At 31.1% G+C, this 21,799-nt stretch overlaps 3 protein-coding genes and 2 non-coding genes across 5 annotated transcripts; 3 read left to right on the top strand and 2 right to left on the bottom strand.

Moving 5' to 3' along the window:
• The first annotated feature begins 178 nt into the window (after nt 1-178).
• On the top strand, nt 179-2,087 carry LOC107022643 (glucan endo-1,3-beta-glucosidase 14-like). The gene is made up of 3 exons (XM_015223240.2): nt 179-275; nt 795-1,813; nt 1,895-2,087. Exons 1-3 carry the CDS (start codon nt 209-211, stop codon nt 1,982-1,984), a joined length of 1,176 nt encoding a protein of 391 aa, XP_015078726.2. The 5' UTR covers nt 179-208; the 3' UTR covers nt 1,985-2,087.
• A 109-nt stretch (nt 2,088-2,196) lies between these two features.
• On the top strand, nt 2,197-2,268 carry TRNAC-GCA. Its single transcript has one exon. It is a non-coding gene; the product is annotated as a tRNA-Cys (tRNA).
• Nucleotides 2,269-6,762: 4,494 nt separating this feature from the next.
• Nucleotides 6,763-9,877, bottom strand: LOC107023021 (protein ETHYLENE INSENSITIVE 3-like). The gene is made up of 2 exons (XM_015223580.2): nt 9,631-9,877; nt 6,763-9,112 (listed from the first exon to the last, which is right to left on the bottom strand). The coding sequence occupies exon 2, from the start codon at nt 8,994-8,996 to the stop codon at nt 7,164-7,166; it is 1,833 nt and encodes a 610-aa protein (XP_015079066.1). The 5' UTR covers nt 8,997-9,112; nt 9,631-9,877; the 3' UTR covers nt 6,763-7,163.
• A 6,155-nt stretch (nt 9,878-16,032) lies between these two features.
• On the top strand, nt 16,033-16,104 carry TRNAC-GCA. The gene has a single exon. It is a non-coding gene; the product is annotated as a tRNA-Cys (tRNA).
• Nucleotides 16,105-18,048: 1,944 nt separating this feature from the next.
• Nucleotides 18,049-21,105, bottom strand: LOC107023022 (ETHYLENE INSENSITIVE 3-like 1 protein). Its single transcript, XM_015223582.2, has 2 exons — nt 20,948-21,105; nt 18,049-20,356 (listed from the first exon to the last, which is right to left on the bottom strand). The coding sequence occupies exon 2, from the start codon at nt 20,207-20,209 to the stop codon at nt 18,392-18,394; it is 1,818 nt and encodes a 605-aa protein (XP_015079068.1). The 5' UTR covers nt 20,210-20,356; nt 20,948-21,105; the 3' UTR covers nt 18,049-18,391.
• Between the last annotated feature and the right edge of the window lie 694 nt (nt 21,106-21,799).

Consider the following 21,799-nt stretch of genomic DNA (forward strand, 5'->3'; position numbering starts at 1 on the left):
GAAGAAATTAATGGCTGCTTTGAAAAGGTTGGAATAAATTCTTAAACAACATTAGAAAACATAATTTCCCCTGCCTTTTCTAATGGACTAAAGTTTAGAATCTTTATTGTTTTGATTATAAACTATGCCATATTTGCCTAATAGAGAAGCATTGTATCCCAAGTTACCATCTTTGTTACATATATTACTAATAATTGGGAATAAAATTATGTTACTAACAAAAAAAATGACTTCCTACTTGTCTTTATTCCTCTGTCTCATTCTTCTCTTTAATGGTATTTTTCTGCTCTTTTTTTAGGTTTTTATTGTCATGATCTCAAACTATAATTTGACTAGTACTATCTATGTCCTCAAGAGAGTCTTGATGCAACTGATAAAGCTGTTATCACGTAACCATGAGGTCATGAGTTAGAAATGTGGAAACAGTCTCTTGCAGAAATGCAGGGTAAGACTGTGTACAATAGACCCTTGTGGTCCGGCCCTTCTCAATCATTGAATAAGGTTCAATAGGCGCCAATTAGCATCAATTGAGCTAATGTTGTAAACCAATTGATGCTAAGTTGGCGCCTAGCTTCAACTTGGCCCCCAACTCGCCCCTTATATAAACGTATTTTGAATGGAGTGACATGGATAATGAGAATTCATATAGCCAGCAAATCCCAACTTGCTCAGGATTTGAGACTTAGTTGTTGTTTTTATCACTTTCTATTTTGATCATCTTTTGGTTAGATGAGAAACAGATACTCATCTTTTTACCATGTACTAATACTTCTTTTGTTATTTGTTGGACACAGTTTTGGTGGCAGATGCATTTACAGGTACATATGGGATAAATTATGGAAGGATAGCAGACAACATCCCAGCCCCAGAAAGCGTTGTAACGCTTCTCAGGGCTAACAAAATAAAGAATGTTAGAATCTATGACGCGGATCATAGTGTTCTAACAGCTTTTAAAGATTCTGAAATTCAAATCATCATAGGACTTGGCAATGAATTTCTCAAAGACATAAGTGTGAATGAAGATCGCGCAGTTGAATGGGTGAAAATAAACGTACAACCTTACCTCCCCGGTACCTTAATTCGTGGCATAGCAGTTGGTAACGAAGTTCTTGGAGGAGGAGATACTGAAGTATGGGAAGTTTTAGTCCCTGCTGTTAAAAATGTGTATAATGCACTTGAAAAATTGGACTTATCACACAAAATAGAAGTGTCAAGTCCACATTCAGAAGCTGTTTTTGATAACACATATCCTCCCTCAGCTGGTGCATTTAAAGAAAGTATACTACCTTATATGTTACCATTATTAAATTTTTCGAAACAAATTGGTTCACCTTTTTACATCAATGCATACCCTTTTTTGGCCTACAAGAGTGACCCTAGTCACATTGATCTTAACTATGCATTATTCGAGAAATCGAGTGGTATATATGATGCAAAAACAAAGTTGCATTACGATAACATGTTTGAGGCTATGATTGATGCTGCATATTTCGCGTTGGAGAAGACAGGTTTCGAGAAAATGGCAGTAATTTGTTCAGAAACAGGATGGGCTTCACAAGGGGATGAAAATGAAGCTGGTGCAAATGTGAAAAATGCAAGAACTTATAATAAGAATTTGCATAAATTGTTGTTGAAGAAAAAAGGGACACCACATAGGCCTAAAATGGTGATGAGGGCTTATGTATTTGCTTTGTTTAATGAAAATCAGAAACCTGGCCCAACTTCAGAGAGGAATTTTGGGTTGTTTAAAGCTGATGGAAGTATAGCTTATAAAATTGGATTTAGAGGACTTGTGCCTTCTTCAGCATCTAAGGTAATTTTTTTTTCCTATTTGTCGTGATTTTTTAAAAGAGTAATCGTGGTAATTAGTATTAATTCATTTTTCTCAATGCAGGACTTTGTACTACGAGGCGGGTTTTGGAGTTCCCAATGGTTTATTGCTTTGGCGAGTGCAGTAGTACTGACTCAATTTTTAGACTTGTGACCATAAAGAAGAAATTTAACTCACGAAATTGTAACACGATCGTTTGTCTTGTACAAAATATACTTTTATGAATCAATACAACTTGGGAGCTCCAATTGTCCAATTTTATGGAAGTCACAATTCTTTGTTCACTACTAGTTTTTTTTTACACAGTGTGACCAAAAGAGTATTATTTCTACAAATAAATAAATATATCAACTGCTTACACAAAGGGGTCCATAGCTCAGTGGTAGAGCATTTGACTGCAGATCAAGAGGTCACCGGTTCGAACCCGGTTGGGCCCTTTTTATTTTTATTTTTTCATGGATTGCAACAACTCTACTTTTCTTTTAATTAGAGGTTTCGAGTTTGAGCTTAGGTCTTAGATCTTATGCAACGTGAATCTAAACATAATCAGTTTTCAATAAAGTACGAACACCAGTGGAAACCATTTCTCTTCAATTTACTTTTCCTCAAACATAGTAATTTGTTTGATCTACCACATAAAGTTACTCTTCCTTTAATCAGAAGTATCGAAATTGAATTTTGTGGTTGAAATTTTAGTCTAACATATTATTGAACACTGTGGTTGCTTTTACAAGCCCAATTGGATCAATTGGACTTCCAAGTTTAAGCCCACTTCAAGTTTTCTTTTGTCACACCACTGACCATACAATAGCTCAACAAAGAAAACTTACTCCCTCCGTCGCATTTTATTTTTCGCATTTCAAGATTCAAACAAATCTATCTTTGATCTTAAGTTTTCATATATCCTTTTAACATTTTGAATTATCAATTATTGTGATTCATAGTACTCTTTTACGTAATTTACAAATATATAAGTTTTATTTCAAAAAATTTGAAGACTCCATACTCAAATGTCCGATCAAAGTTAACTGTTTGACTCTCGAAAAATGGAAAATGTCACATAAAATTGGATAGAAGGAATATAAAAGAGGGCATACCTATCAAATATCCACACTGTCTATTTTAAACAGATTTAGGAAATTTGTTGGTTAGAAAAGAATAATTAATTAGTTAGACTTTTTAAAAATAGAAATGAGGTCAAATAATATGATAAGAAATTATTATGTAGATTTTAGGTAAGTAACTAATGTCAACACGAATATTTTCTTTTTTTTTTTGGCCCGACAAAAAAATTCTGAGACATTTTAAAATTATTTATTCATTGAAAAATTAAATTTATAAGAATAATTCCTATAAATAAATAAAAACACGAATATATAACCTATTTTTCTTCGACCATTATAAATTATTTATGACCCTCTTGGGTAGTATCAATTTTCTATAAATTGAATTAACATCATTATAATTTGCCCTTTTTTTTTCCTTTCTTGACTGAATATTCGTCAAGAAAAAACTCAAGTTTTGTTTTTCTATCGGGAATTAGATTAATAGTGTGTTTGATTCGTAGAGAAATGTTTTTCTCGGAAAAATGAGTGGGATATTTTACTTATTTTTTGATGGTCGGCAAGTAAGATAAAGAAAATATTATCTTAAAAATATTTATATGTAATATAGCAGAACACTATGAAGGAGTGGACAAAGTGAGGAGAGGATGGTCAACGGGTGGGGTCGGGATGTTGGGTGGGTGAAGAGACGATAATAAACTTAGAATGTTACTTTTAAAATTTGTTTTCCCTGTTTCAATATCTGAAGGTATTGAAAACGGCTTAAATATGTCCTTTCATATAAATTAAATTTGTCCATCATTCTACCTGTTAGTTCAAAAATACCCTTAGCGAATCAGAAATGACTCAAAAATATTATTACTTATTAGATCAAATTTTCTCTTTACGTCATTTTCAAACCGTAAATCGCCCTTTTAATATATTAAATACGAAGAAAAAAATATTTTGTCTAAGTCATCATTTCAAATAAATTAAGGACGTTTATAAACTTATAGTTGAACGAGGAGACAAATTTAATCATAAGTATAAAAAAACTGCATATGCAAAGTAATTCCTAATGTATTCACTATAATGTAATCTAAGAAATTAATATCTTTATTTCAAATAAATCAAAATTATTTAAATACTATTTATGATCGTAAAAAAATTCAAACTATCTTATATTCCAATTTTTCCCTTTTCGTACATTTACTTTATTTCTTTATAGGCTGTATTAACAGAAAAGAACAGTTTCCAAGACAGTAACTATAAACCAGATAACTGAAACAATAATATTTTTCTTAAATAATATTTTTAGCATTAGGTTTTAACAAATCACGATTCGCCACATCAACAATTAATAATTTATAATCATATTATTATATTACAATTATTCTGCGCCACTTCATCGTAGTGTTATGTGATTAATTAATTGAAATTACATCTTAATAAATAATAATGTGATTAAACCATTTAGCCGATCAATACAAAATGTCCAGTATTTTTGAGACAGTTTTTAACATATAGTTGTATATACACTGAATTTGTCTTGAATACTACATTTTTAATTTTTTTTTTGTAATTTTGTTATTGGATCTATTGAATAAAAAAATTGTCTAGGTTCAATGTGAATTATATAGGTGCATAAAGACAAGTCAATTTACTGTTAACCCTACATGGCTACATGTTCCTTGCCAAAAATTGATGCTTCACGTTCTAAGTATATTTGAATCGATATTTGTTTTGGGATTTCGAATAATCTAGATTAATTCATAAGGTCCATATTTGTTTTGGGATTTTGAATAATTTAGATTAATTCATAAGGTTTTAGTCTGTTATGATTTTTGGAAACATTTGTTTGGTATATGATATTTTTCTGTTCATCAACAACTCATAGACCTTTTAGATCACAATTTAAGAAATTTTTTTTGAGTAAATTAGTAATTTATGAGATCATAATCTAGATTTTTTAAAGTTATTTTAACCATTGAGACGACAATTTAATATTTTGCTTGTAAGATAAAATATTACATATGAGTTTAATGTTGTCTGAAAGAATAATTTTCAACCGCGTTATATTGATACGATCTTTTTAAGATAAACTATTTTCACACTGTACGACTTATTGAGAAAAATGCTCTTTATTATGACATTATATAGCCTTATTAGAACTTGAATTTAAAATCTCAAGCCTTGTGACCATATTATATAAAGATCGAAAACACGTTCGATTTTCCTATATTTCATTGTGTTTGGTATGATACAGATAATTTTGACTCAAGGCATTTTTTACATTTGAGAAAATATTTCCTCGATAAACTACTCATTTCTAGAATTAAATACCTTTAATATTTTTTTCTTAATCTTTTACGAAAGGGTGAAATTGTTCATCAAAAAGGGAAAATGACTTGATCAGAAGTCACTTTGAAGTTATTTTATATTAAATGGAATTAAGTATTTTCTTGAAATTCGCTTTACTAAAAGAGTAGATCTAGAAAAAGTTTATCGTCCCAAATATATAAGAGTCAATTATTGAGTTCACTAAATATGAATTAAAAAGAAGTCTCACACAACTAACGTTGGAATAAAATAATTTTTTCCTAATATAGCATTTAGCTCTTAGGTCACTTTCTTGTATCAACTATCAAATTATCTAAAATGAAAATAAAATCTACTTTGACTTTTTATTAAAATGAGATCCACACTATTTAGGAATTAGGATTATATTAATATGAGTTAAGAGCTTTTAATTAGGTTTCCAAGTCAAAATGTCAAATGATTTCTTATTTAAGCTTTCATTTTTAGTATCTCTCTGATTCTTTAAGATAATAGTTATACAAATATTGTCAACTACAATTATTGTTTATGGGAATATTAATTAAGCAAACCTAATGACTAATGAGTAAGTCAGAAATGTCAAATGCTATTTTTTGTTATTTAAGTATCAAATCCTTACGAATCTTTAAAATGAAAAAAAATAATAATCAAAGAACAAATAGAGTGGAATTATAAGAAAATTGAATGTAAAGGATACAGCCAATTGTGTTTTTTTTTTTCTTTTTAAGTTATAAGCAAAGTAATATTAATAAGAATAATAGAGAATTTTATTAGTATAGGTATTTTACTTGTATTATTATTTTTTCAATGAATATTTGATTATCTTATAAAATCCTCTTTCGTCTTTTTCTTATTATATCTTCAATTTTAAAATAGATTAGTAATTGACTATCTAAACTTTAACGTTATTAATAACAATTCGATTTTACAGTATTTTTGATTCCTTACAACCAATTTTTTATTTTTTATTTTTTTAAGAAGTATTAATAAGAATACTAATTATCACGTCTACTCTTTCACATGGTCTTTGTCTTATTGGTTCATTTTCTTTACTTTTATGTCTCTTTTATATTATTTATCATTTATTTATTTGGTAGGATGGGGGTTGGACGGTGGGAGAAGGGAAAGTCTTTTAAATCTTTTATTTATATTAGACTATTCTTCAATCATTATATTTTTGCTACCAAACTCTTTTTATTTTGAAATTAAAAATTTGAAATTTATCAATTTATCTAAAAACCTAGGTCGAACCAAAGACAAAACACTAGATAATCTCTTTCCAACTTTTTAAGTCTCGATGGATAGAGACACACAATTATTTGGTGTTGAGAGGATCATGTGCACTTTTGCCCATATTATGTATTTCGTCATAACAAAAATTAAATATCAACTCATTCAAATGACAATCTGCGTTGGCTTATTGAAGCTAGAAGGTATAGGTAGCAAATCAAAGTGTTAATATCAAAAAGACCAAAACTTGCTCTTGTAAAACTTTGAAACATGAGATAATGAAAGATAAACATCATATAAGATATGGCAACAATAACAACATTGCTACAAATTTCAAATGGTAAGAGTAGATATCTCAAACAATCTTGAGAAGAAGTATTAAACAAGGAGTAAAGACCTTAACCATAGACTATAAATTCAACAGTTTTAAACAGACTGATAAAACTGGCCATGATGAAACAAGTAACTTATTTATATCTACATGTCCTATGAGAAGAATTGGCAAATATTTGAGGGGTGTTTGTTACACCATGCCTAGTTCTTCAACCTTTACAACACATGGTAACTGAAAAACACCATAACTAAGAGGACTATAGGCGATTAAAAATCCACCAGAATGAAAAAGCAGACGAGTACATGGGATCTTTTTCCCCATGAGAAATCGCTATATCTATGAAGCCAAAACTGACTACTTGATATACAACATGTCAACAGACTTCTGGCTAGTACCAAATAGGAGCATCTTGTTTTGGTGTGGTATCGTATCCAATGCTAGGTAGATTTCCGTTATAATTGGTAGATTGTATGTTGAATGGAGACCCAAACATGAAATGGAAGTTGTCGTTGGAGCCTGCATTGAAAGCCTTGGATTGATCAAATGGATCGACTTGTGGGAGCATAGACTGAGTTGTGGAAATATTAGTGTTTTTGAAGATATTTCCGTCCATTATCCCTTGGCTGAGCAGGTAATTGTCCTGGTGGACACGAGGTTGTTGATGAGGCTGCTCTTTGGTCAATGCAATGTTCCCCCTATTTTGCCTTTTGCTTCCTTGTACATCACTATCATAGATTGACATAAGCTCATTAATCATCCTTTGCCCATCTTCAGGAACTCCTATACCAGATAGATCAAAGGAAGGAGGACCTTGATTAACAGGTAGAGCAGATGACTTTGGCTGGACATATTGTTGAGGGAAGACAACTGGCTTGACTTCATTAATCTGAAAGTTTGAAACTCCAAAACGGGAAGAACTTCGGTAAAGGCAAGCAAATTGATGATTGTCTCTGGAAGATCTGTCCTGAAAACCATGGCGAAGTTCATTGTGAGGGCATTGAAGAAACTCGCATGTGTATATCTTTTGATCCATCATCACAGTAGGTTCATTAGCTTGCTTCCTCTTCAGACTGAAATCTAAGTTTGTGATCAGTTCATCCTTGTTTGGATGAGATTGTTGCTGAAGAGGCATCGTCTCCTTGAATCTCTCAGCACAGATGTTCAACAGATTGAGATGGTTTGGTTTTTGCTCATGAACATCAAAGTTAGGCTCATCTTGAGCACCTTCAACATCATACTCACTGCTGTCGTTCAACATGAAATTTCCACTAACACCAGCTGAGGACAAAGGTGGACAGCGATCGGGATAGAGTTCTCGAGCCAAAGCTTCCTCCTGACTGATGATGGCAAGCCAAGTTGCACTTTCCTTGGCTGTCATCTTGTCCTGTAAGCACTTTGACTGCCTTACCAGCTTGCGGATTTTAGCAATATCAGGGAACATGTGCTTGATCACTGCAGTGAGGACACCAACCTTCCACGCCTTCTTCAGATCATGAGGCTTCTTGTAAGGTAGAGAACCTTGGTCCTTGTGCAAACCCAATTGAGGCCACCAATCCTCCTGTCCTGTGGGCCACCATGGTGGTGGAACACCTTTCTCCAATGGAAATCTTCTCTGAGGAGGATCACAGTGCTGCATCAAAGCTGATAATAACGAACCAAGGGTGGTATCTTGCAGCTCCTGCAAGGTGTGAGGGGTAGGACCAACTGGATTAGACCCCTCGTTCATGCCAGGGATGGCATGATCAGCTTGGTATTTGGCTATTGCTGCAGGACCATTTCGATCGAACCTCACCTTATCCTTCCACCACTCCCTAAGATTATCAGATGCCCCACTAACTGGCTTGCCTTTTTCCGGAATGATCCCATAAACAAACCCCTGAGCTTTACATACTTCCATCATTTTCAGCATGTACTTCAAGATCCCATCCTGTGCCCTTGACATCTTCTTCCTCCTCGCCTGCTCCTGCGACTGACGTTGTTTTGCAGGATCAACACCTTCCTTACTTTTACTCATTTCTTTCAGCCTTTTCAACTTCATCTTGTCCCTCCACATCCTCCTCTCCAGCTCATCCACTTCAATCTCCTCCTCATCACTATAATCATCATCCACCACAGAATCCGGCTCAGTCTGACTCTGCGGAGCAGACACTTCCACTTCCTTCAGCGGAGCAGGGAAGAAATCAAGATCCCCACAGAACCCCATTTCCTCAAACATCATCATCTTCCACAGGATGAAAAAGGTGAAGCTACTTGCAACTTCCACAGGATTAAGCAGCTAATACCCAAAATCCAATATTCAGATCAGAATCTGATTGAAGTTGATCAAATTACATGAGCCTGCAAATACATTAAAAAGAAAGAACATAAGCTATCTCCTTAAACTGAAATCACACAATAGAATAAACAAGCAAACATCACAACAAACATATGAAGTTCAAGTACACCAATCATCAAAAGAACCATAAATTTTCACAAGATTATCTCTAGAAAATTTAAACAACTCCCATTTTCTCAGCAGCTCAACAGAAAAAAAACGTACAGACTATACTTCCCTGGATCTAAAACATAAAAATATCCATGCTAATTGATTTTCATATATTGTATTTATCAGCTGATCCCAAAAGGAGGAAAATGAAAGCTATATTCAACCAAATCAACAGCAGAAAAAACAGATGAAAAATCCAATCTTGAAACAAAAGCTCTACTACTTACACAAAAAAACTCAATAATCCAAAGATCAAACACAACTATACTGAAGAAGAAACCCCAGATGAAAAACTAACACCAAAAACCAGTAAAGATCTCAGCTTTACCATAAAAAAGCAAATATAATCAAGAAATAATTGCACAAGTACCTCAAAAGATCACTTTTTTATGTTGTTGCAAAACTGTGGTTCAACTGGAACTCAGCTTAGAGAATAATAATTGAGCCTTTTGGAGTTGTAAGCAGGAAAGAGAGAAGAAGATGGTTATTATATTACTAATAATACAATTTTAATAATGGAGTTTGTACTATTTTTTGATGTATTGGGAGATGAAAAGTGTCGGCTCTTTGGTAAAAAGCCATCCTTTTGCTCATTATTTATTTATTTATTCCATTTTGGATTTTCATCTTCTTGGATGGAGCTCAACCAATGGTAAAGGGAAGAGACCACTGTGTGTTCGATTTTAAATTCGAGTTTTGAGTATAAATTTAAAACGTTAAATACTAGATCAAGAAAAATAGAGGCAAATATTTAATATATACTAATTCATTATAAATTAATAGTGTATATAATTAGTAATTATAATTTAATTAAATAACAAGAGTGAATGTGAAGAGAGTTTTTGGCTAAAAATATTCTTCAACTATATCTCAAACTTAAACTATATCCTTAAAGTATCATTTTTTTCAGAAAACATCCTTTAACTATACTTCAAACTTAAACTACATCCTTAAAGTGTCATTTTTAGCTATAAACATTCTTTAAGTATTTGTAAGTGAACAACTTTCATCCCTTTGTTAGATATTGTCAAAAAACTAAGGGATCTTACGAAAACATGAGCAGTTAACATGACTATCAACGAAAGTTATTATGCATAATTTCATTATTTTCTACAAGAAGTTCTTGAAAAATATAAAAAATCTTAGACACTATTGCTTATGGAAACTAAAAATGATTGGAAAGTATGAGCTTACATGATTTGCCTTTTTCGTAACGGAAAGAAGTTGGAGATTAATTATTTTTTTCTTTTTTCTTAAGCAATTAAATTAATAGACTTTTGGGTCAATCTAATGTCAAAGTGATCAAAATATTGATTTGTCTCATATTTGAATTTCATTCTACATTATTAGAAGGGGAAGTCTCCAATAAATGTCGCTTCTAGCATAGTCAAATTAAAAGATTTTGCATAATTCTTAACTCAATTACGAAAAGGTTCACTAATATTCTTGGCGTATCTAAGAATAATAATTAGAAAGGGACGACTTATTTTTTGTGAGATATATCGATTAGTTTTCTGATAAATTCAAGTAGAAGGGTGAAAATTGTTTACTTTAAAATACTTGAAGAATGTTTTATAATAAGAATGATACTTTAAGGATGTAGTTTGAATTTGAGATATAGTTTAAAGATGAGTTTGGTCAAAAACTTAAAATAATCAATCTTCAACTTCTTTCCACTACAAAAAAGGCAAATCATGTAGGCTCACACCTTCCAATAATTTTTAGTTTTCATAAGCAACAATGTCTAAGATTTTTTATATTTTTCAAGAACTTTTGGTAGAAAGTAATGAAATTATGCATAATAACTTTCGTTGTTTCGTAAGATTCCTTAGTTTTTTGACAATATCTAACAAAAGGATGAAAGTTGTTCACGTACAAATACTTAAAGGATGTTTTCTGCCAAAAATTATACTTTAAGGATGTAGTTTAAGTTTGGGAATAGTTGAAGGATATTTTCTGCTAAAAATGATACTTTAAGGATGTAATTTAAGTTTGGGTATAGTTAAAGAATATTTTTAGCGAAAAACTCAATGTGAAGATAAGTGTTGTATATTTGCACTATTAATTGTAATATAAATTTTGTGTGAATAAGTTGTTTCATTATATATAATGTATTTATTGAGTTAATATAATTAGGTGCGAGTAAATTGTAATATAAATTTTGTGTGAATAAGTTGTTTCATTATATATAATGTATTTATTGAGTTAATATAATTAAGGGCGAGTAAATTTTTGTTTTATTCATCTATGTTTATTTTTTAAAATAAAAACATCAATTTCGTTATTGTTTTCTCTATTTTTTATTTACTTGTTAAATATTTTCTAATTTAATTTCTCTTTTCACTTGTCATTTTTCACAAAGTACGGAATGACAATTTTTTTTATTTTTCCTTTTATACCCTCAATTTATTAGTATAGAGTTAACGTCTTTGAAAATGCAATGAGTAAAAAAATTTGACAAGTAAAAAAAGGATAGAAATAGTATAATTTTAACAAAACTACGATTAAAGTCATTGTTAGCTATTAATTATAGTGTAAATGTTGTGTGTGAATAAAGTTGCAAATTCATTTTCTACATTTACATGGTAGAGGACAAATAATTTTGTGTGGATTGAAAATAATAGTATATTTTAAACGAATAAATACATAGCATGTGTTATTTTTATCTCATATATATAATAAGAAAATACGAATTTTAATACTTATAATTTGTTTGCTTTTAATTTTAAAGTAAATCTGTGAAATATAAGTAACTTCAATCATACAAAAAATTCAAATATTAAGGTATAATGATCAAGAATTTGTTTTACAAAAATAAGCCAAACTTAACATACTTTGTAATTAATGTTTCTCATATAGTAGTAATTAATATGTCGAATTAAATGTGATTGAATTTTCATGTTGGATGGGAGTGGGGTTTATAATTTTGAAGTGTAAATGTGCCTTAAAAGTGGGGTAATAAATGGAAGATGACAATTAATCCATTATCCAACTAACCCCCCACCCCCACACAATATATGAAGGATATTACCAAAATGTTGGGAGGAATAAAAAAACACTAACTCATGTTTGTACCAAATTAATATATGTGAAAATATGTTTCATATTAGGAAGTTTTTTAATCTACTGTTAAAAGTATTTTATTTTAGGTTATTGCGTTATTTTGTGATTGTTATTATTTCTTTATTAGTTGTTTTTGTTTCTTCACTATTATTTTTCTTTTTATTATTTTGATATGTTATATTCGAGTTGAGGATCCTCTGAAAACAGATTTCTTAACCTCCATAAGTAGGGATACGATCTGCTTACACTCTATCCTTCGTTAGTTGTTATTTGATAATTTTAATGATAAAATTATTTGATTTAACGTCGATATTGATGTCTTTTTTTGGAGATTTAGAATAAAGCATCCGTTTATATTTGTTAGGTTATTAGCATTTTAGTATTAATATTTAACATATTAAATTGCTTTATTTTGGAGTTATAAGAATGATCGATTGGTAGGCATTTGTGACTTAAACTACTAATTCAATCATGTTATTCATCTTTGACTTGGTAGTCATGTAATGCCATTATTTTTGGCTTTATTGGTTGAATTCATTGTGAGATAAAACATTCCAATAAACATTGGAATGAATAATTTCTACATCATCCATTAGCATTGGTTATCCATCACTTTATTTCATTATTAATTCCTCCATTACTCTTTGTAACCTATTTAACCTATGTAACTCCTATTGTAACCTATGAAACTCCTAAGGTCATTATCTTCACTATTTACTACCTCCATTATCTTCCTTTTCATTGCTAGGAAGACTTCTTGTAGTATAAATAGTGGTGGTCTTCATTTGGTTTGGTACACACAATACACAAGAGAAAAAACATAGAGTGAAAGTGTTAGTCTAAAAGAGAGTTCTTATTAGTTGAAGGAGATGTTCTTTTTTGTGGAGCTTTGGACTCAATTCTTGTCCAGAGTTGTTGAGTTATTTTTTATGAAGGTTGTTGTATTCTGGAGAGGACAAGTCAAAAAAGAATATTGTTGGATTCATGAAAACATTTGCTGCAGTGAGCTTGAATCTCCTTAAAGAGAGCGAGATATCCGCACCTCAGCCTTGAAGAGATTTATTTTCTTTATTTTATTTTCAATTGTAATCTTGTATTTATTGTTATCTAGTAAGTTTTTCACTATGTAAATATATTAAAGACAGACTAATTATAGGACATAATGTGTTTTTCTATGTGAAAAAATAATATGAGTAATTCTATAGCATTTGTGTGTGTTTTTGTCCATGTATTTTGGGTGGAATTTTTGTAGGGAAACTCTATGGGTCAATGAGTTTTTCTTTTCAAGGGAGAATACAATGAATTAATTTAAAGTTTGTGGGGGATATGATGGGGAAAGGAATGTGTTAATTTGTTTGTTTTTCTTGTTTTGTTTTATTGAATATATGAGTTGGCAATTAGGTCTTATCCTTTTGAGTTCTTTTAATGTCCTATTTAGATATTTCGATTGAAATTTTTGGTAATATTTTTTATCGAAATAGCATTTTGCATATTTTGATGTTTTGTGATGTTTAAAATATTAAGGATAGTACTAGAAAAAAATTTGATTTATTAAATAGATAAATAAATAAAATATTTGTTTTTCATAGTGAAGAGCATTTATGGCTTGTGGTTTTTTGTTCTTTTTTTTAAAAAAAAAATGAAATAATTTATGGCTTGTGAATTAGTTAAGTTTTAAGAAAGATTGACTTATGTCTTTGGGGTGAAAAGGGGGAGATGTATAGTTTGGTATAACATATTTTGGAAAATTAAAAATGTTTCTAATGATTTGTGTTTAACTGTTAGTAGTAAATTTGATATTTTATAAAACAAAATTTATAGTAAAAGAAGAAGATCTAATTGTGATTTTTAAACAATCAAACTATATTGATAACCAATAATTTAAATTTAAATTGTGTCTTTTAAAATTATAATTACTAAAATTCAGATATTTCTCAAGATATCGACAATATTTGTATTTTTTTTAGATAATCTTTTATTATGAAATTTTAAAATTCACTCAAAATTGGTAAATCATTTTCATTGATTACATTGCATCTCTAAAAGTCTTACCTACTCCATTAAACAATCACCACTAAGATATTTTAAGATCCTTAATTACAAATTAGGCCAATTATTAAGCTATAACTAGTAAATTATGAGATATTTTCAAGATAACTCTAATGTTTGCAACTCCTTTTTTTTAGGTAATTCTTCTACTAAACTAGAAGTTTGAACAAATTGGAGATAAATTTAGGTATATGTTATTAATTTTATCCCTCATTTTAAAATGTTAGATATTCACACACCACTATTATGAGATTTATTATAATTACATATTTCAATTTCTTGAGAATTTTAATTTTATATCAAATATTCTTTTTGTTCCTTTGTAGTTCTATTGGGTTTTTTTTTAGAGTCAAAGGATAAGAACTTTGACTAACGTTTTATGATATATTTTTTCATCATATTTAATATGCAAAAAATTATAATTTGTAGTGTATTTGTTATATAGCTTTTGAATATCTAAATATTTAATTTAAAATATTCTAATTAATGTAATCTAATTAAGCTCTGAAAAATTAGTCAAATTAACTTTCAAAAAACATAACTCAACAATTAAAAAAGAACAAAGAGTCGAAAAGCCAAATACAACAATTAAAAAGGAACGGAAGGAATAAATCTATAAAAAAATCCTCTTAAGAGGGAGAAGACATATGACATAAACAAGTTCTTCCAACAGTATAATTGAACACATGACTATTTTGGCCAAATTCTTTTGACTATTTATCTCTTTGCTTAACTTCTTGTTTAGTAAATCTTTTTTTCCTTATTAAAAGATATTACCGATGAATAATGAGTATCGCTTCGTTTGAAAAAAATGACCTATTTTATTTTTTATTATACTTCAAAAAGAATAAAGTATTTTTTTAATAACATTTTAATTTTAACTTTTTATGTTACATGTTTAAATTCACAAGATAAATAACAATTTTATACATTTGATATAATTTTAATTTTATTTTTTTAATTTCATATTAAGTCAAAGTTAGATCACCTTTTTAAAAAAAGAGAAAAATATTATAATAAAAACACATACACATAAAAAAAATATATATATATATAGAAAACGTGTAAAAAAAGGGTGAAATAACATGGGAAAGGTTAGAAAGTGGAGAAAAGAGTGTGACAAATAAACAATCAATGGATATTGAAGTGACACTCTTTAGGTGTCACTACTCACTACAAGTGGCCAATTATTGTCCTATAAGACTTTAAAATAGTGAAATTTTCTATTTCCGCCGTCTTATATTAGTCGTCTATTTTTTTATACTCGAACAAATAGAAATTTGCGGGGTCCAAATTCTGCTACACGTCTCTTAAAAAGTTACAAATGAGAGAGATTATTTTACTAAATAATTAAAAAATTTAGTCAGAAATTTATAAAAAAAATTTGAGAAATAAAACAATATTATATGAAATATGTTATCCTACCATTCTAGCCAAAAAGAATTTTCCTACTAAATTTATCCCTTGAAACACTGTTTTGAAACTTAAAAAACATGTTTGTATTTTTTTAAAATGAATTAATTGTAATATAAAAATAAAAAATGTAATTAATTATGTTTTAATTTTGTAAATTTACCAACTAACATAGAATGGAAGGAGTAATAGACACAAAACAAAAGGGAGAAATTAAATTGTTACTATCTGAATTTGAACCAAAGTTGGGTCCATAGCTCAGTGGTAGAGCATTTGACTGCAGATCAAGAGGTCACCGGTTCGAACCCGGTTGGGCCCTTTTTACAATTGTTTTCTTTTCTTGTAGTTATCGTATTATTTGTTTCGCTACTTATTTTTTTTCTTCATTAATCTCTACATGGCTATTTCGTTTCTCTGTTGGTTTTGCATATTTGAGTTTTGATATGTTTTATTTGAATCCAAATTCTATCTAAAACAATCTTTCTACTTTTAAAAAGTAAGGATAGATTACATATACTCCATCTTCTTTAGACCTCTCTTTATGCGATTACATCAAATATTTTAATTGTCTAATAAATTGCTCAATTTTATCCAAATATAACTTTGCTTGACATTTTAATTTGTTAAATATTCATTCAATAACACAAAGTATTAGGTTAATCTTATACAAGACAAGAGTAGATATATATATATACATATATATGGCTGTCAGAATATAATTTCTATCTGGCCTTTTTTTCCCTTTAAGATTCTTGTACAATAGAAAAATATTTTTTTTCTCAGAACAACTGCTACTAATAAACTAGATAACTGAACAGCAACTTAATCTTAAAATGTCAGAACAAACAATTTTCTTTTAATAATTTAAGCAAAAGGTGTCAACCACTCATTTTTCGCCACGTAGACGATTAAAAATTAATCCTATGTCAGGTCATTATGTTTACAACTGTTTTGATTTCATCAAACTGCTAAGGAACAAACTAATTAAGATATTAATTTTTTCCTAATAAGAAAATAGTATAAGCCAGTTAGCCTATCAACAAAAGTTGTCTAGTGTTTTTGGGACAGTTCTTAATGCATAGTTGTATGTACATTGCATTTGCCTTTGCCCTTAACATTTTTTTTTTATTTTTTTAATCTGTTCTGTTCATGTAGTTTCTGTATTGAGTCTGTTAAACAAAATGACCAGATGCATGTACATGTAAAAGGTACACAAATATTGCTTCATATTATAGGTTTGTGCCTCCTAAAGACTTTCTTTTTGGCTCCACTCGGTGTCTGATATCCGTAGTAGAGTCTGACAACATTCAGATTCTCGCTGCATAATCTTTGGTTAAAGGAATAACAACTCCATTCACTGGGCCGCGGTCTTTGGTGATGCCTCCTAATGACTTGTAACCATCTTAATGATTTTTTTAATGTTTGGGATTTGCATTTAAACAAAGATTTAATGGTCAATTATTGATGATGGAGATCTTAAGCAAAAGTAATGACTTTATTAAAGGAAAATATTAAATATAGTTCAGTAAAGTAGAATCAATCACAAGTAAATTGAATGTGAAGGAGTCAGCCAATACTATGTGTTGCTTCTTAAGTTAGAAATGAATATAAATAATTGTGATCTGCTATTCACATGATCCCTGTCATATTACTTTTCATTTCCTCACTTTACTTGATGGTAATCAGGTCAAAACGTACCTCGACTGTTCTAACAGGCACCTGTTATCACCCACTAGCATAGTATCAGGTAACTCTATCCACCAAGACTTCAACGAATAGTAAGGAGTCACCTAACAGTATTTTTAGTCTCTACAGTTGTTAAAACTTACATTGACTATTAAGCAACACACTTGGGAGTCGGGTATCCGTTAATTCGAGAATATTCAAATATGAGCAGGATAAGTTAGCCAATAGTCCATAGAAATGTACTTAAGACAAGCATGTTCACAAGCCTGGAGAAACTTGACCAAAGGAAACTCAATAAAAAGTCATGTTGTTGCATAGGAAATGAAAAGGTTCATTGCATAAAAGCAATAATGTTACATTAAGTAAAGATCATGGAAGAAAACTTCTTACACAGCTTTGGCAGCATCAATAACTATGCTATAAAAGGGCAGAAATCTCAAACATGAAACAACCTAAAGAACTGTATGGCGAAAGACTGCCTTCGCCTGCCTATAGATTCAGCAGTAAATACTGATACAGCCCATGCTGAAAAAAGCTACAAGCTTTAGATCAAAACATTAACATGCAGACGATCAAGAAAACTTAAACGGCGAGATCAAAATAACTGAAGTTTGGATTAAAACCAAAATTTCAACACAGATAACAAGATAGTCTTAACTTATTTATCAGATATCTATACATTCTATAAGCAGCATTGGCTAATACTTGAGGGTGTCTCTTCCTTCTCCTCAGTTACACCATGTCGCCTAGCTTTCAACCCTCTACAACATATGGTAACAGGAAATATCTTGACTAAGAGAGTTGTAAGCGATTAAAAATCCACCTGATAATGAAGACCAATTATAATGGGGTGTGCCAATCTCGGGGAACAAGCTATATCTATGAAGCCCCTGACTATATACGTTTCACCAATATCATGGCTAGTACCAAATTGGAATATCTTGCTTCGGTGTGGTGTCACATCCAATGCCAGGCAGACTTCCAGGGTAATTGGTGGACTGTAAGTTGAATGGAGTCCCAAACATGAAATGCAAATTGTCACTTGAATTTAGGATCTTGCATTGATCAACAAGATTGCCTTGTGGCTGCATAGACTGACTTGCGGAAACATTAACGTCTTTGAAGATATTCCCATCCATCATCCCTCGACTGTGTAGGTAATTGACCTGGTCAACATGAGGTTGTTGATGAGGCTGCTGCTCTTTGGTCACTGCAACATTTCCCGTATTTTGGCTTTTGTTTCCTTGTATATTACAGTCATAGAATGACATAAGGTCATCAATCATCCTTTGCCCATCTTCAGGAACTCCTACTCCAAATAGATCAAAAGGAGGTGGACTTGGATTAACAGGCAGAGCAACTGCAGTTGACGGGGCATATTGTTGAGGGAAGACAACTGGCTTGACTTCGTTCATGGGAAACTTTGAAACTCCAAATTGAGAAGTGTTTCTATAAGGGCAGGCCAGTTGATGATTGTCTCTCGCAGATCTGTCCTGAAAACCGTGGCGAAGTTCACTGTAAGGACATTGAAGAATCTCACATGTATAAATCTGAGCCATGGTAACAGTCTGTTCATTGGATTGCTTCCTCTTGCGGGTGAAATCTAAGCTGGTGATCATTTCATCCTTGATAGGATGAGACTGTTGTTGCAGAGGCAACCTCTCGTTGAATCTCTCAACAGTGACATTCAACAAATTGAGATGGTGTGGTTTTTGCTCTTGAACATCAAAGTTACACTCATCTTGAGCACCATCAACATCATACTCACTGCTGTCATTCACAGTGAAAGTTCCACTACCACAAGCTGACGATAAAGGGGGACAACGATCAGGGTATAGTTCTCGAGCCAAAGCTTCCTCCTGATTGATGATAGCAAGCCAAGTCGCACTTTCTTTTGCTGTCATCTTATCCTGCAAGCACTTTGACTGCCTCACAAGCTTCCGGATTTTAGCAATATCAGGGGAAATGTGCTTGATCACCGCTGTTAGGACACCAACCTTCCATGCCTTCTTCAGATCATGAGGCTTTTTATAAGGTGGAGGACCTTGGTCCTTCTGCAAACCCAATTGAGGCCACCAGTCCTCCTGTCCTGTAGGCCACCATGGGGGTGAAACACCTTTCTCCAATGGAAATCTTCTCTGAGGAGGATCACAGTGCTGCATCAAAGCTGATAATAACGAACCAAGGGTGGTATCTTGCAGCTCCTGCAAGGTGTGAGGGGTAGGACCAACTGGATTTGATACCTCATTCTTGCCTGGGATAGCATGCTCAGCTTGGTATTTGGCTATAGCCGCAGGGCCATTGCGATCAAATCTCACTTTATCCTTCCACCACTCCCTAAGATTATCAGATGCCCCACCAACCGGCTTGCCTTTTTCCGGAATGATCCCATAAACAAAACCCTGAGCTTTACATACTTCCATCATTTTCAACATGTACTTCAAGATCCCATCCTGTGCCCTTGACATCTTCTTCCTCCTCGCCTGCTCCTGTGACTGGCGTTGTTTGACAGAATCAACATCTTCCATCCCCTGATTCATTTCTTTCAGCCTTTTCAGCTTCATCTTGTCCCTCCACACTCTCTTCTCTAGCTCATCCACATCAATATCCTCATCACTATAATCATCATCCACCACCTGCTCTGCCTCAGTCTGTGGAGCAGCCACCTCCACTTCCTTAAGCGGCGCAGAAAAGAAATCAAGATCCCCACAGAACCCCATTTCCTCAAACATCATCATCTTCACAAGAACAAACTCCTCCAAAAAACTAATCAAACACCAAACTTCAAGAAATCTAAACAGAACTAGCAGCTAACACCCAATTTTTTCACAGATTATCCTGTCCTTTCTCAACACTCATCTATCGAAATTACGCGATATTTAATCCTGCAAATACATTTAAAAAGGGATAATCTCTTTACAAAGTTCCACATATGAACAATACAGAACACAGTTGACATGTAAATATCTCAATACACAGGCAAGTTCAACTAAAAGCTAAAAGGGGAGAAAAAAGTGGACTTTTTTACAGTAGTCATAAAAAAAAAAACATAGAGTTTTGCACATTAAAGAAAAACCCAAGATAATCTCCCCAAAAATATAAAATAGGTACAAATCATTTCCCGCGAAAATCCAAAAAAAAAAATTAACATATTTTCCCAGATCTAAACCATCAATATTAATGTAACCCCCCAAACAGAAATCTGAAAAAAAAAAAGTTCTTTTGAAAGGAAAGTAGAATCTTGTAACTCACCCAACTATGATTATAAACATCATATTATTAATTATAAACAATAAAAGAAGGTAAATTCAACCAATCAAGAATCATAAACACATAAAAATCCAATCTTTAAGCAAAAGCACAAATCTTTACAAAAAAAAAAAAACTCCATTAAAGATCACTAATTAACAGAAGAAAGTACAAAAGCAAATATCTGTAAAGAAGACAGAGACATAAAACTATTAGTATGTGAGTACCTGAATTTATGATATTTGAAAAAGTTGATTAAACTCTTCTTCTCTACTTAGGAGAATAATAATTTGACCATTTTTAAGACTCTATATGAAAACAGAGAAGAAAGATAAGTAAGAAATAGAGAAGAAAGGGTGGGGGACGTTATAGAACTACAACTTTAATAATGAATGTGAATATATTTATTACTCCCTTCATGCAAAATAAAATATTTAAATTTAAATAGGATTGTCTTTATTTTTGAACTGCAAGTATTACAGAATTTATAAAATAATATTTAATATATTAAAATTAAAATATTATATTATTTTATATATAAGATTACGTCGTTTTAAATATTAATAATGTTAAGGAAAATGAAAATTATTACATCTTATTATTTATCCTTAATGACATAATCATAATGATAGTAAAAATACACACCATAATTAAACAATAGCGGTGAGCTACTCAACAGGAGCAAAGTATACATTTGATTGTGAAGAAGAACAGGTGATTTAGAGTTTTCGTTGTGTTGAAATGAGAGAAAATTCCTTTATTTATAAATAACAAAGAATAGTATGAACAAATGTTTATTGTGTCTTATCAGAAATGCTACAACTATTTGGAAAAGTTGCAATCATTCGGAAAGTCACAATCTTTCATAAAAGTCATAGCTTTTATTAAAAGTCGCAACTCTTTACTAAAATCACAACTTTTCATAGAAGTCACAACTTTCTATTCGCAATATTTCATGAAAGAAAAGAGTAATTTTATAAATAAATAAATTAAAAGAAAATTATGAATATAAATATTATATATGACTGGTTTATAAAAATATTTGACACATTTATTTTAGTATTTACAATTTTTCAACG

This window comes from Solanum pennellii, chromosome 6 (genome assembly GCF_001406875.1).
Source record: "Solanum pennellii chromosome 6, SPENNV200".
In the NCBI taxonomy this organism is placed as follows: Eukaryota; Viridiplantae; Streptophyta; class Magnoliopsida; order Solanales; family Solanaceae; genus Solanum; species Solanum pennellii.